Consider the following 15,164-nt stretch of genomic DNA (forward strand, 5'->3'; position numbering starts at 1 on the left):
TTTAGGGATGGCAATGGGGAGGGGATTCCCCGTTCCCCGTGGATACCCGCCCCTAATGGGGCGGGGAATCCCCACCAATTACCCCCATGGGTACGGGGATGGGGGAAAATCATTCCCCAACCACGGAGATGGGGAGGGGACGGGGAGTATAGTCCCCACCCCATGGGGATCCCCATCCCCGTCCCCATGGGGATCCGATTTATATTTATGTATATTTATATTATATTATAAGTTTTAGTATGTTATTTATAATTTTAAATAATTTAACATAATTTTTTTATTAGTTTCTATTTAGTTATAAATATATAATATTATAAAAGGTAATAGTATTTTCTATAATGATTTTGTTTTCAAATATTTTATGAAAATAATAAAATTATTTATAAATTATATTTAATTGTACGGGGAACGGGGATCCCCATGGGGATGGGGAATCCATGGGGATGGGGACGGGGATGATTTTATCCCCATTAATTAAATGGGGATGGGGATTCCCCGTAGACGCGGGGATGGGGATGGGGATGGCTTCCCCCGTCCCCACCCCGCCCCATTGCCATCCCTATATATATATATATATATATATATATATACTTAAAACATACATAATTTATACATAATATAATCATGAGGGTACTTTGATAATTTTATCTTTAATTAATTATAAATGTGGCTATTTTATTTTTTTATTTTTATATGACAAAAAAATTGTATTTATTTTATTTTTATGAGACGGAAAAAATATTTTTTGTATATTTTATATTTTTAAAAACTAATATTTTTTTATTTTTAAAATTAAAATTAATATTAAATAAGTAAATAAATATTTGTATTTTATAATTTATTAAAATATTAGTATTTTAAAATTTAAATTGAATAAGTAAATAAATAGGTAAGATGAAAAAAATTAGATAAACCATTTATTTTAAATATGAGTTAATAGTTATATATTAAATAAGTAAGTTTTATTTAATTTAATAAAAAAGTAAAAAAAAAAGGAATAGGTAGCTGACCCGCGCGTCACCCGCGGGTCACTGGAACATGTGCACCAGCTGCACATGTTCATGCGTCAGCAGGCCTGACGCGCGCGTCAGGCCTACTGACGCATAGTAGGTATAAAATGTAATATTTTAATTAAAAGAGGTACCGTGTGTTATTTAATCTAAAATCAATTGTACCGCATGAAATAACTTGTACTTTTTTATATACATCTGTAACTAACCCTAATTTATAATCGAAACTTAATCGATTCGGTTATATGATTTAGGCCTTACATAAAGCCCTTACACTTTGGTCATTTTCTGTTCTATAAGCAAAATTTTGTTGTTTTTGATAATATCTGTTCTATAAGCAAAATTAAAAGGAAATTACTCTAAAACCCCTCATATTTGTTATAATTTACAATTTGGTATTCTTTATTTGAAAATCAAACTATTTGATTTTTTAGTTTTAATTTTATAAACTATAAAACCCTTATGTTAAATATAGATACCAAATTGTTAATGGAATGAAATGTGAGGTACCAAATCGTTTGCCAAATAAGGTATCAAATCGTTAAAATAATTAAAAGTGAGGTACCAAATCGTTTATATAATTGAAACTGAGGTACCAAATCGTTTGAAAGTAAATATCAAATTATTAACGGAACTAGCAGAAGAGTCTTATAGTTTAAAAAAGGGCTTATTACCCAATATACCTAAATTTGACCCAGGTTTACTTTTATACCGGTCCAACCTAAAGTTTACTTTTCATACCGCCCAAAATCAGAATTCTAACCTAATTGCTTTGAGTTATTACTTTATTACCGTTTTTTGCTTTTCCTCTTTGATTTTGGCAGTTACTTTTTCTTCTCCGCGAATCCAGCTCTGTTCCTCCACGATCTTCGCGATTTAAAGCACTGGTGCTCCACGTTCTTACTCATTTGCTTCCATTATCTCATCAGTGTAAGTTTTCTTCTCCATTATTTTGTTTTTTCACTTATAAAAAGCGGTAAGTTTTCTTCTCCAATTTCTCCACGTTCTTATTCGTTCGCTTCCGCCATTCCGCCTCCGCCGTTTCATCTCCGTCGTTCCACCTTTGTCTCGCCGTGCCATCTTTCTTTTATCTTTTTGATTTTAGATCTGAAATTTTTGGTTCTTTTTTTTCATTTTCAGATCTGTAATTTGTTTATTTTTTACTGTTTATTCACCATTAAACATGTATAAAAAGTATCTTTAAAGAATCTAATACTTATTTCATGTTATGTAGAATAATTTTGTGATTTTATGTAATAAAATTTTGTTATTTCTGCATTTTTTGTGTTTTGTATTTCTGCGTTTTTTTATTCTGCAGAACGATTTGTTGATGATGATTGATTGCTGAATTATTGTAATGTTACAGTGTTGTTGATTTTATGTTGATTTGTTGTTGATTTTAACAGTCACATAAGACTAGGTCAACTTCTGATTCTACAAAGAAGAAACCTTCCACTGGAATCTATGGATTTTTTTTATTTAATTTTTAGTTTATAATTACTATCTGTTATTAGTTATTTAATTGATTTAGATTAATCTTTGCTATTTTTATCTATATAATTTTATGTCTGATTTTTATTTTGAATTGTACTATTTTTGTTTTGAAGTGTTTTGTTGTTTTATAGGTTGTTGATTTGATTTATTCATAATATGGAGTAAGTCTATTGGCCATAAACCGGAAAAAGGTTGATCGTTGATTGATACGGAGTCTGATTTTCCAAACTTGAACAAAACTGGAGAGAAAACAATGTCTCGTGAAACTGTTGAGGCTCTTTTATTAGGAATGATAATTCTGAATTTTTACACACTGTACATGTTGTTGTTTGGAATTCGTGTTTTCATTTGTTTGGTTTCTCATTTACTTAAAATTATTAATATTATATCAACATTTTATCAACATGTTATCAACATATTGTCAACATAGTATCAACATATTGTTTTGTTTTTTATTTTTTTAAAATTATTAATATTATATCAACATGTTATCAACATATGTCAACATAGTATCAACATATTGTTTTGTTTTTCATTTTCTTAAAATCATCAATATAATATCAACATGTTATCAACATATTGTCAACATAATATCAACATAAAATTAAAATAATGTTAACATAAAATTAACATGAAATTAACCTACAATCAATATTTAATTTTTTTGACTTGACTTTTTTTGACATATTTACGTTTTTTGTCAGTTTTAAGATAAAAAAAATCATCATGTAATAAAATGACTATTTGAATGTTAAAACACATTTTCAAGATTAACATAATATCAACAATATGTAATCAACTAACTAATTTAAATATTTCAATCTTTTACATTAATTTTTATTTTTTTCAACAGTGTTTCAATTTAATTTTTATTTTTTTATTTTATTTCACATATAATCTGGTCTTTTTCATTAATGCTAAAATCAACTAAATATCAACATAATATCAACACAATATCAGCATTGTAACATTACAATAATTCAACATCATTATTGTCTTATTCACTAATACTAAAATCAACTAAATATCAACATAATATCAACACAATATCAACATAATATCAACATTGTAACATTACATTAATTCAACATCATAATTGTCTTCTTCACCAATGCTAAAATCAACAACATATCAACCGAAAATTAACACAATATCAACATTGTAACATTAAAATAATTTAATATGATTATTTGTCTTCTTCCCGAATGCTAATATATCATTATCTAGTCTTAGTTTAATTTTTATTTTTTAATTTATTTCACGGACAATATTATCTTTTTTTCCAATGTTAAAATCAAGAAGATATCAACTGATTATCAACATAATATCAACAACACTATAACATTACAATAATTCATCAATCAACCATCATCAACAAATCTTGCTGCAGAATAAAAAAAACGCAGAAATACAACCAAACACAGTAAAAATATAGAAATAACAGATTTGTATTCCATAAAGTCACAAAATTATTTTACATAATATGAAAATATAATCTTTATACATGTTTAATGATGAAAAATTACTGTTATATAAAAAAATAAACAAAAAAATTGCTGATCTGAAACGAAGAAGAAGAAGAAAAAAGACGATGAACTTTAAATCTGATGAAATTAAAATTGAAAACGGCGACAGTAATAACGAGCGGAAAAAATAACTTCGACAGCGAGATAAAGATGGAACGACAGAGACGGAGCGCGGAAAACAGATCTGAAGATGTCGATCTATTGGACGATGATCTGTTGGACAACTGATTAAGATGAAATTTGAGCTGAGCGTTAAAAAAGGGTTGGTGATTGAAGAGAGAGAAACATGAGATGAGAGGAAGAGAGAAAGATGAGCTGAGAGGAGAGAGAAAATAATAAAATTTATGATCTGATTTGTTATTAGGGTTGTTTATATATACACCGTATAAAAATAAAGATTACCAGCGTGTGTGGTAGTTTTAATATGTCAAAAGTTGTACAGTATAAAAGTAATATTTTAATGAAACTTGGTTATTTGGGTAAAAAGCCCTTTAAAACAGGCCAAATGTTATAAAAAGGCCAAACCTTTTATAAAAGTTTCACAAAAGTCCTGACCTTTCAATTTTGTCGATTTTGGCCAAAAACTGATTATTTGGCTTCACAAAAATCCCGACCTTTCAATTTTGTCAATTTTGGCCAAAAATGGATTATTTGGTTTCATAAAAATCCTGACCTTTTAATATTTGGCATGCCACATAGGCGTCACATATGCGCCACATAGACAAATTGAAATCAAATTGAGAGTTGGCCACAACTGAAATCAAATAATTTGTTTTTGGCCAAAATCGACAAAATTAAAAGGTCAAGACTTTTGTGAAACTTTTATGAAAGGTTTGGCCTTTTTACGACATTTGGCCTTTAAAAAAAATCAAAACTCAAGTACCAAATCGTTTGGTTTTCAAATAAAAAATACCAAACTATGAATTATAACAAACGTGAGGTGTCTTAAAGTAATTTTCTCCAAAATCAATAGGTTGAGTGTTAAAAAGTTTGATTATTTATTCACAGCCTAATCTCATCCATAAGCTACCCTCTCTTTGCTCTACCATTTCTGGGCAAATTTACAAGGCCTCACCCTTTACAGAGATACTCCACTGATAAGATACTAAAGAGACCAATGGCTTGATAACAACCAGCTACAACAATCTTCTTCATGTTCAATGAATAGTTCAATTACTATGTATTTGCTCTGTTCCAAAAATTGCCAATTGAGTGTAAAATGTTAATTGTGATAGTGTAGATGCTTCCATTTTTGACACTATATATGACTGACTGATGCTCAATTTCATTTTTGCTTAATCTAGCCATTTACGCTAGCCAAAAAGCAACGAATGGCGCGATCATAGAAGTTATAGATCAACTTCTGCTCGATAAGAATTCCTCAAGTAACACCCTAGCTAGTGTAGAACTTTTCGCGGAACTTGCCTTTTTTTGTCTGCGAGAGAGGAAGATTGATAGGCCTAGCATGAAAGATGTAGTTCAGCAAGTTGAATGAATAGTTCAATTAGTAAATCAGGAAAAAAATATTAAATGATGTTTAGTGAGTTGATACCCTTCTGAAGTAATTAAATGTTATAGATTTTGTTTATGGTGTTTGAATATTCTAAGTTTTTTTTTGTCGGAAGAGATAAACTTCATTAATAAAACAACGATTTACAAAAGTCTCGAGTCTAGCCACACCATTTGTGCTAGCGGATTATTACAAAATTCACTATCTCTAGCACAAAAGGAATTGAAAAGTTGGTTGAAATGATGGGAAGAAAGACTGTAAAATCTTGAAGAGTAACCAATGCAAATTAAAGTATGGATGTGAGTGGATGTAAAGACATTTTTGAAAGGTTGGAATCATATTCTTTGCTTTGTTAAAAAGTATGATATGATCCAAAAGACTAGGAATTTCTTGAATATGATTATTGGAATCTGTTGGGATTTTAGTAAGATTGTGAAGGGAAAGTGATCAATCTTTTGTTTGAAATGGAAAAGCATTTGCATATTAATGTACTATTGGAAATTTAGACTTGTCATACTAGGAAAGCATTTATTCCGTTTTCTTCCTTTTTTCCCCTTTTTACTCAATATGTAAGAGCATTAATTATGATAATACTTATATAAATGTTGTGATTTAATATAAAATTAACCCTAATTTTATTACCCCATCTACACTTAATATGGTTCCTATACTTTAATTTGTCGTTTTTAAATCCCCGTATTTTCATTTTTGTTGTTTTTATACCCCTAAACGCATGTAAACCGGTGATAAATTTGAAAGAAAAGTGGTGGCTCTTTCCTCCATTAATGGAGGAAACCAGATCTGCTGGTTTCCTCCATGGAGGAGACGAGCTGCTCGTCTCCTCCATGAAGGAAACCAACGAGGTTTCCTCCTTAATGGAGGAAACAGCAATTTCCTCCATTAATGGAGGAAAGAAAGGCCACCACTTTGCTGTGGTGGCCGGCCGAATATTTTTTTCCAGCATTAAAAAAAATCTGATTTAAATTAATATTTAAATAAATTAAAATTAAATTTTTGTAATTAATTAAATAAAATCTATACAGGTGTCGATGCAGGATTATAATTACGAATTAAATTTTATTTCTAAATAAAAATTAAGTTTCGAAATAAATTAAACTATTAATATTATAAATATATAAATTTATAATAATGTGATTAATTAATTTAAAAAAATTGGGTTTGATTTTAATTTGTAGAGTAAGTAGAAGGATTTTAATGTAGTATAAACTAAATATAAGAATTTTAAAGTATTTTTTATTTTATTTAAGGCCAAATGTTTTAAAAAAGCCAAACCTTTCACAAAAGTTTCACAAAAGTCCTGACCTTTCAATTTTGTCAATTTTGGCCAAAAATAAATTATTTGGTTTCAATTGTGGCCAACTCTCAATTTGATTTCAATTTGCCTATGTGGCGCCTATGTGACGCCTATGTGGCATGCCAAATATTGAAAGGTCAGGACTTTTGTGAAACCAAATAATCCATTTTTGGCCAAAATCGACAAAATTAAAAGATCAGAACTTTTGTGAAACCAAATAATCAGTTTTTGGCCAAAATCGACAAAATTGAAAGGTCAGGACTTTTGTGAAACTTTTGTGAAAGGTTTGGCCTTTTTACAACATTTGGTCTTTATTTAAAAGTTAAAATGTCATATTTGTTTTTTCACACTCTCATTAACGGAGAGTGAGGTACACTCTCCTAATTCCATCCATAAAGGGGTATATATTTCAATGAAATTGAAATTTAAGGAATCAGTAAACGTTAAATTGAAGTAGAGGGACTTATTGAAAAAAAGGTGAACAGTAGAGGGACCTGAAAATATGTTTGGCCTTAATATTTTGCATTAGTTGTATATCACGTCAATTGGTATAATTCGTAATAAAATGTATTATGAATAATGACGGGTATATGATAATAATTAGTTATAAATGCATCAATTCTATTTTATAATTTTTCAATAGATAGTATCTAGATAGCACAGACACTTTATTAAATCAACATATCCCGTTTCAGATACTTAATATTTCGAACATGAAACTAAAGTTTTTACATAGGAAACCTTAAAATAATATGTTTCGCCATGTCCGTGTTCAAGTGTTCCGTTTTTCCATGTATGTGTCGGTGCTACTTAGGATAGTATCTATTTCAATATTATACGTGCACATGTGCTTGCATTTGCAATAGAAGAAAAAAAGGCTAATAGTCCGAAAAAAAACTTCACCTTTTAGCCCTTTTTTATTTGCATTCAGACATTGTAAAATCGCAAATTTCACCCAGATCCTCACTTTTCGTTTTCAATTCCGCCCTCAAATATCAAAATTCACACCTTTTAGTTTCAATTGCACTCTTAAGCATCAGATTGATCTCTTTTTTAATACTTCATATTTTTAACATATATTCTAAATAGCTCTTAATGTTATAATTAAAATGAAAAAAATATTTATAATATAATAATATATATTTATATTAAATAAAAAGTTATTATTGAATTTTAAATTTTTTGAGAAAAAAAAGTTTCTTATTTTAGATATAACAATAAGCGCTATTTAAAATATATAGTAAAATGTAATGTATTGATTGAACTTTTTTCAAGTGAAAAGAGGATAATTTAATACTTGAGAGTGCAATTAAAAATAAAAGATGCAAATTTGAGTGAAACCGATAATATTATAATGTTAGGTGCAAACGAAAATGAGTTGAACGGTGGAGAATTTTTTAGACCATTAATCAAAAATAATATATAAATCGCAATTGCTGTGTTTATGAATGCTCCTCCACAAAACTAAGTGGAGACGTTTTTTCCCCTTGAAGTTGATGAAAAGGGCACCATCAATTCCCTATATTATTATTTATTAACCATTATATCACTTTCCTATGTTATTAACCATTATATCATTTTCAGATAAAAAGTGAACACTGAGTACAGCTAGGGGTGAACAAAATTTTAAAAAAACCGACTAAACCGACCGAACTGATGAATTTCGGTCGGTTCGGTTATAAAAATATAAATTTTCAATTATTATTTTGGTTAATAATTTAAAATTTACATTTTAACCAACCGACTGAAGAATGGAACTCCGCATTTTAATCAAACGCATTGTTTCAGTTTTAAGGAGGACTTCAAAACTTTTCTTTCAAACCTAATCTTTTAAACAGAGCAGCAGGCCGTCATGGTCCTTTGAATGCTTATTTATGAGTATGTAGCTCTATTTACTTATTTTGAATGCTTATTATGAAAAGCATGTTAATATTTTATTTGAAATTAATTTTTACTATGGTATGTTGTTTGGATTTGTGAGAAAATGCTTGATTTCTTTCTATTTTTCATAGGATTCAATTATTTGAATTTGTAAAAAACAGTTAAAATAATCTTTAAAATCAATTTCAAAAATTTTCTTTAGTAATTTTAATATTTACATTTATGTTATGTAATTGAAATTGGGTAAAAAAAATTAATTGATCTTTAAAGCATACTAAATTGAAAAAGCCCATAAAGCCCATAAAAGTCCATAAATAGCGGATTTAACCGAACCGACCAAACCGAACGAAAAAGGTTTCGGTCGAAATAGATTCGAATAATGTTCTTTGTTCGGTTGGTCCAGTCTAAAATATTACAAAATTCGGTTTGGTCGGTTTGGCCAATTTCGATTCGGTTTTGACCGAACCGACTGAATGCTCACCCCTAAGTACAAATGCTACAATAAAAAGACACTTTTTTGTAAGGCACAAATGGATTTAACCAAATTGATAGATTTGAAATTCATGGAATATGAAATTTGTAGATTTACAAATTCTATCGGTTGGATAAAATCTAAAATCAATGGATTTATAAGGATAGATTTAGAATAATAAAATATTCTAACAATCCATCATGTATAAAAAATTGTGGATTTTGACTTTCTCATCTAAGCAAATGAAGAATTTTGGAGGATAGTGAATTGTAACAATCCATGGGTTCACATTACTTTTTATTATATCAAACCGTGAATTTTGTTTAAATCCATGGATTTTGATCATCTGAATACCTTCAATTCAAACGGTTCCTATTTGAGCAAAAGCTCAAATCAGCAGGGTGAACAAAACAACTGGCCGACCGAATCAGCCGAGTGAACCGGTGAATTTTGGTCGATTCGGTTTGGATTAAATAGTTAATTTAGTTTTATATAAAAAAATTGGTTATTTGGTTATCGGTTCGGTTTTGAATTTTCAATTATCCAAATTAACCGAACCAACCGAATTAACCAAAGTTATAAAATTTAATTTATTTAATTTATTTATGCTCAGATTTTTTCGGTTTTAACGGAACTGGTTGAGTTAACAGATCTATTAGGTCGATTCGGTTTTGTAAAAATAATTCCTATAAGCTCAGTTTTCGGTTAAAAGTTCTTATTCAATTGGTTTGATTTTAGAGACTCGGTCGAACAGTTTGTTCGGTTTAGGGGGTGTCGGTTCAAGTTCGACCGAACCTGCCGAATGTTCACCCCACATAGCAGATCAGGTTATAACTTGAAATTAAATAGCTCACTTTCAATTATTTCAATTATTTTGATGAATTAAAGATAATATTATCTATTTTAAGTTAATTAAAGATAAAACTCTAACAAAATGAAGAAATTTTAAAACGGGAATGACCAAATTTTGTTCTTACTCTATCTCAACATAGAGAGTATTATCAAAATAGGTCAAATTATCATTTGATTCCAAATAAAAATTTCAGGGACCAAGACGACCCTTTTGCTCAATGTTATATAGTCAAAATCCATTGAAAATTAAAAAATAATGATCAGTTGACAAAAATAGAGAAAAATCATTATCACAATGAAAAATAATCTTTTTGTTTCTAGATCTTACCATGAACAGAATATGTGCATTCTTACACCAAAATTTTGTAACTAAAATTTGTGCTATGATAATCTACTCGTGCATCTGCATAGCACTCTATTTCTGTTTTGAACAACTTAATAATGTATTCCCCAGATTCAGAAGAAAAATTTAAAAGGAATCATCTGCGGTATCTATAACGCTTGAAGTTGAAGTAAACATGTAAAATTCCTCGTTCGAATGTGCACTTAAAACCCTTCTTGTGAGAATATTCCCATTCTTTGTTGACAATTCGGAATGCCTGAAAAACAATCAAGTTTCAGTAAGTGAGCAAAATAAATATGATATGTAATCAAGTAAATAAATCTAAAAGAAAATAAGCAAGATATAGCACAGTTGAGAGAACTTACGATATCTTCGTAAGGTGGTCCAGCATGAAACCGTATAATGCAAGTCTCATCGTTGTTCCCATCTTTCTCAATGGTATAAGTCGGAGCCTTTATCTTGTCAACGAGGTCTGGGTAGAAGATATTGAACTTATATCCTTGCACAATCTTTGGGGGTGGGTTGTCATGATCATAGTGCGTCTGATTATACTTGTTCCACTCATATCCTGTGTGAACACGGTTGAAATATTTGGGTTTTCTTGGTCGATACTTATCATGCCACCAGTAAACCTGCGAGTCCAGATTCACTTCCGCACCAGAGCCAAATAATGCATCACCTTCCTCCATAACACCCATAGCTTTCATGGCTTTGATCTCAAAATTATCATCTGGTAGAGGTGGTTTTGATGCCATGGCCTCTTGCATTCTTCTTTGCTGTTCCTCTAAAACAGCCATTCGTTTTCTTTCTAATATGGCCCTATCTTCTTCAGGATCAACGGCTTCTTCATTGTCATCACCATGTAGCAATTCAGGTGAAAAGGACCCTTCTTCTTCTTCTTCTTCTTCCGCCTCGTGATTTTCATCGTTCGTCACAGGTTCTGGAGAGAATGTTTCAACATCCTTATTCTCATGTTCATCCTCCTCCTCCTCACTATGGGGTAAACTATGATCATGTTTCGAACTCTCGGGGATGTCCAAACGTGGCTCAAGACCGTGTAAATATTTGCGCAATATCTTAGCGTGAATTTCCTTCAAGCGAGCCTTTGCTTTATAGATCTGAAGTCGTTTGAGAATAGCCTCCCAGTACTCAACTACCTTGGCTGTGCCAGAACTCATTTGTGATTCAATCTGGGACTGCATGTTCGCAAGTTCACTAGAAGTTTTATCTTCCAAGAGATTCCTAATGTCTGATTCAATACTAGAATGCAGACCCCTCTCGTCTACAAGCAACTCAGCAGGAGGTTCCTCCCCACGCACCCTAGCTCGATCCAATGCATCCTTCTTCTGGGCTTCAGCCAGCTCCCAATTGCAGACCACTAGAAGCGCCTGTAAAATTGCACTCATTAAGATACTTCCACACAGAGCAAACCATAACACTAGTCAAAGTCAAAACACATGGAGAATGGGAAACAAAATCAATACCTCCCAATAATCAATATGCATTTGAGTTTGCCTATCCATATCGAGATGCATTTTGATGTCATCACGAAGTTCTTCAATCTCCTTTACAGTCAAGCCCTGCAGGACCGATGATTAGCATAGACATTTAGACAAAATTATACAAGACTGATTTCCAGCAAATTGGCCAATACCAATACCGGGGCAGACTAAAGTTGATTATACTGCAATAAAAACATTTTCCACCTTTTACCAGCTCCAGAAAATCAATCCCGTAATAACACAGAAAAATTAAATCATGAACTCTCGAAGACTAAGTTACAAGTGAGGGAAACAACTCTTTTATTAATCATAACCTTCACTCTTATATAAAAAAAACTACTAATCCTTATTCCATATGATTATACTAGTAAACAAAAATGGAACTTTCAGCACTGTTGATGTGCTGTAAGAAAGTAGGGGGAGAAGAAGCTAACTCTGTAAAAACGAAAGGTTTAAATTCAAATTTACCTTGAAAATGACAAAGGGCTCATTTATCTCAATGTCCATATCATCCGATGCATTGAGATGCTTTGATAGGATATCTATGGGCTTAGTTCGGCCTTCCCGCAATCTGATTTGTGATCTTGTTTTGCTTTGATCAAAATGGAACTGTAGATATAGATGGCATAAACAAATAAGTATGCATACTTGAGAGAAAAGAAAACACAATTAAACAAGGGAGAAAAAGCAAGCAACAAACCTCCTCTTCTTTTTTCTCCCAGTCTTGGAACTCAGCTCTTGCACGCTCCCTCGCAAGCAATGCCTGCAGAAAGAAAAGCCATTAAAGAACAGATTATTTCCAAACAACCAATTAGTAACTAAGAATCAGTTGCGGCAATGTCAAGGAAGAGAATCCATCTCAACGAAAAAAATTAACCTAAAACTTAGCTTTGACGCATTGTTAGCTTACCATTTCTTCCTCATGTTGTGCCTTTTCACGTGCTCTCTCTTCTCTTCTCTTTTTAACCTTTTCAATCTCCGCCTAAACCGTAAAAACAGAACAAATTAGCTAAAAAATACCTACTATAGAAGCAAACCACTAACACAAGCATCCGGCCAAGAGAACTAACAACCAATTCGTGTAAAACTAACCATGCTTTCTATCCGTCTTTGCTTCTCTTTTTTAATTGAGAAGTTTTCAAGTGGGACGCCTTGAGCAACATCGCGATCAATTTTTTTCCTCCATATAAATCTGTAACAAGAAGTTCACAAATTATGCAAAGAACCAACACAAACAAAACAATTCTAACAAAGCACAATGCTAAATTACTAACTTTTCATTGAGATTTGAATCTCCGAACGGATTTGAATCATTGGAGTACACTGCAGAAGAATCCGACTTTAATTTTTTAGCGACTTTCAATGCCTGCATAACAAAATTAAATACAATTTCTCAATTAAGCAGCTAAAGAAACAAAAAAAAACATCGAAAAATCTTAACCGTAAAGATAAGGAATTGTGTTTAAAAAATTACCTTGCGTTGAGCTTTCTTGCCCAAGTACTCGTCAATTTCCTTCTGAGTAATAACCCGGCGGCTACTTTTAGACTTGCCTCGACTCCGATCACGGTCTCTTCGACTGCGGCGGCTACGACGGTGGTCAGAATCGTCGGAGTACGACTCAGACTCGGACTCGGTTTCCAAATCGGTTCTAGACTTCCTTTTGCCTTTACCTTTCTCCATAGTTTTAGTAAAATCTGACCTGAAACTGTATTGGAGATGATTCTGTCAATCGACCTGAAAATAATTGCTGAGTAATTTTTTGATTTTTTTTTTCTTGTTGGTGTTGTGCCCTAACAGTCACGGAATGGGCCTTGTGATTCAATTATGAGAAAATAACAAAAATATTCAAAAAGAGGAAGAAAATAACAAAAATGATAAGTTTGCTGAAAAATTACATGAGCACCTAAAAAGATAAAAGTTTACATGTAATACCTTCTCAATGAGTATGCAACATATGGTACACCCAAAACAAATAAAAAAGGAGAAAATAACAAAAATATTCAAAAAGAGGAAGAAAATAACAAAAATGCTAAATTTGCTGAAAAATTACATGAGCACCTAAAAAAGATAAAAGTTTACATGTAATACCTTTCCAATGAGAATGCAACACATGGTACACCCAAAACAAATAAAAAAGAAAAAATAACAAAAATATTCAAAAAGAGGAAGAAAATAACAAAAATGCTAAGTTTGCTGAAAAATTACATGAGCACCTAAAAAAGATAAAAGTCTACATGTAATACCTTCCCAATGAGGATGCAACACATGGTACACCCAAAACAAATAAAAAAAGAGAAAATAACAAAAATATTCAAAAAGAGGAAGAAAATAACAAAAATGCTAAATTTGCTGAAAAATTACATGAGCACCTAAAAAAGATAAAAGTTTACATGTAATACCTTTCCAATGAGAATGCAACACATGGTACACCCAAAACAAATAAAAAAGAGAAAATAACAAAAATATTCAAAAAGAGGAAGAAAATAACAAAAATGCTAAGTTTGCTGAAAAATTACATGAGCACCTAAAAAAGATAAAAGTTTACATGTAATACCTTCCCAATGAGGATGCAACACATGGTACACCCAAAACAAATAAAAAAAGTCAAAAACGCGTCAGAATGGGTCAAAAACGCGTCTGACATGCGTTTGACACGCGCGTCAGTCACGTGTCAGTCACGCGCCAGTTTGTCAAAATTATTCACATGTATCATTTATGTATCCGCGATGTATCGGCAATGTATCAGAAACATATTTAATTATCATTTTCTCTTATTTTTAAAACAAATATATATGTATATATATACACACAAACACACATATTATTTATATTTATTATTTATGTGCCTATAAGATGTATGTGTAGTATATTTTAAATTAAAAAAAGTATGTATCTGTCACGACCCAATCTCAGAGCCGAGACCGGCGCTAGGGAATGGGAGTGGTTGCTCCGAAACCCGTAGCAAGCCTAAAAACGTAAAATAATTTTTCGCAAAACACAAACGTCATGCATGACATAAGCAATCACGTGTCATGCAGAAGCACACATGCCAGGTACACATATCTTCTGGCAGTCACAATATATATAACGCAGCAAGCGTAAAACGTTTAAAACTTTAAAACGTTAAAGTTATATTTACAGAAAACTATACATACAAGCTGACTTACAAAACACTTATCTACTGCAGCTCTAAGAGTAAAGTACTGTTTCTTTACATACTCAAAAATACAGACTTCTGGAAGTAGGATAGAAGTCCGT

General features: G+C 31.4%; 1 protein-coding gene across 1 annotated transcript; it reads right to left on the reverse strand.

Annotated features, from left to right (window-relative positions):
• Window positions 1–10,324: 10,324 nt before the first annotated feature.
• Window positions 10,325–13,728, reverse strand: LOC126677227 (splicing factor Cactin-like). Its single transcript, XM_050371757.2, has 9 exons — window positions 13,380–13,728; window positions 13,180–13,271; window positions 12,998–13,097; window positions 12,816–12,887; window positions 12,606–12,668; window positions 12,374–12,514; window positions 11,888–11,983; window positions 10,769–11,791; window positions 10,325–10,659 (listed from the first exon to the last, which is right to left on the reverse strand). The coding sequence occupies exons 1-9, from the start codon at window positions 13,584–13,586 to the stop codon at window positions 10,540–10,542; spliced, it is 1,914 nt and encodes a 637-aa protein (XP_050227714.1). The 5' UTR covers window positions 13,587–13,728; the 3' UTR covers window positions 10,325–10,539.
• Between the last annotated feature and the right edge of the window lie 1,436 nt (window positions 13,729–15,164).

The sequence above is a fragment of the Mercurialis annua genome, linkage group LG4 (assembly GCF_937616625.2).
Source record: "Mercurialis annua linkage group LG4, ddMerAnnu1.2, whole genome shotgun sequence".
Classification (NCBI taxonomy): domain Eukaryota; kingdom Viridiplantae; phylum Streptophyta; class Magnoliopsida; order Malpighiales; family Euphorbiaceae; genus Mercurialis; species Mercurialis annua.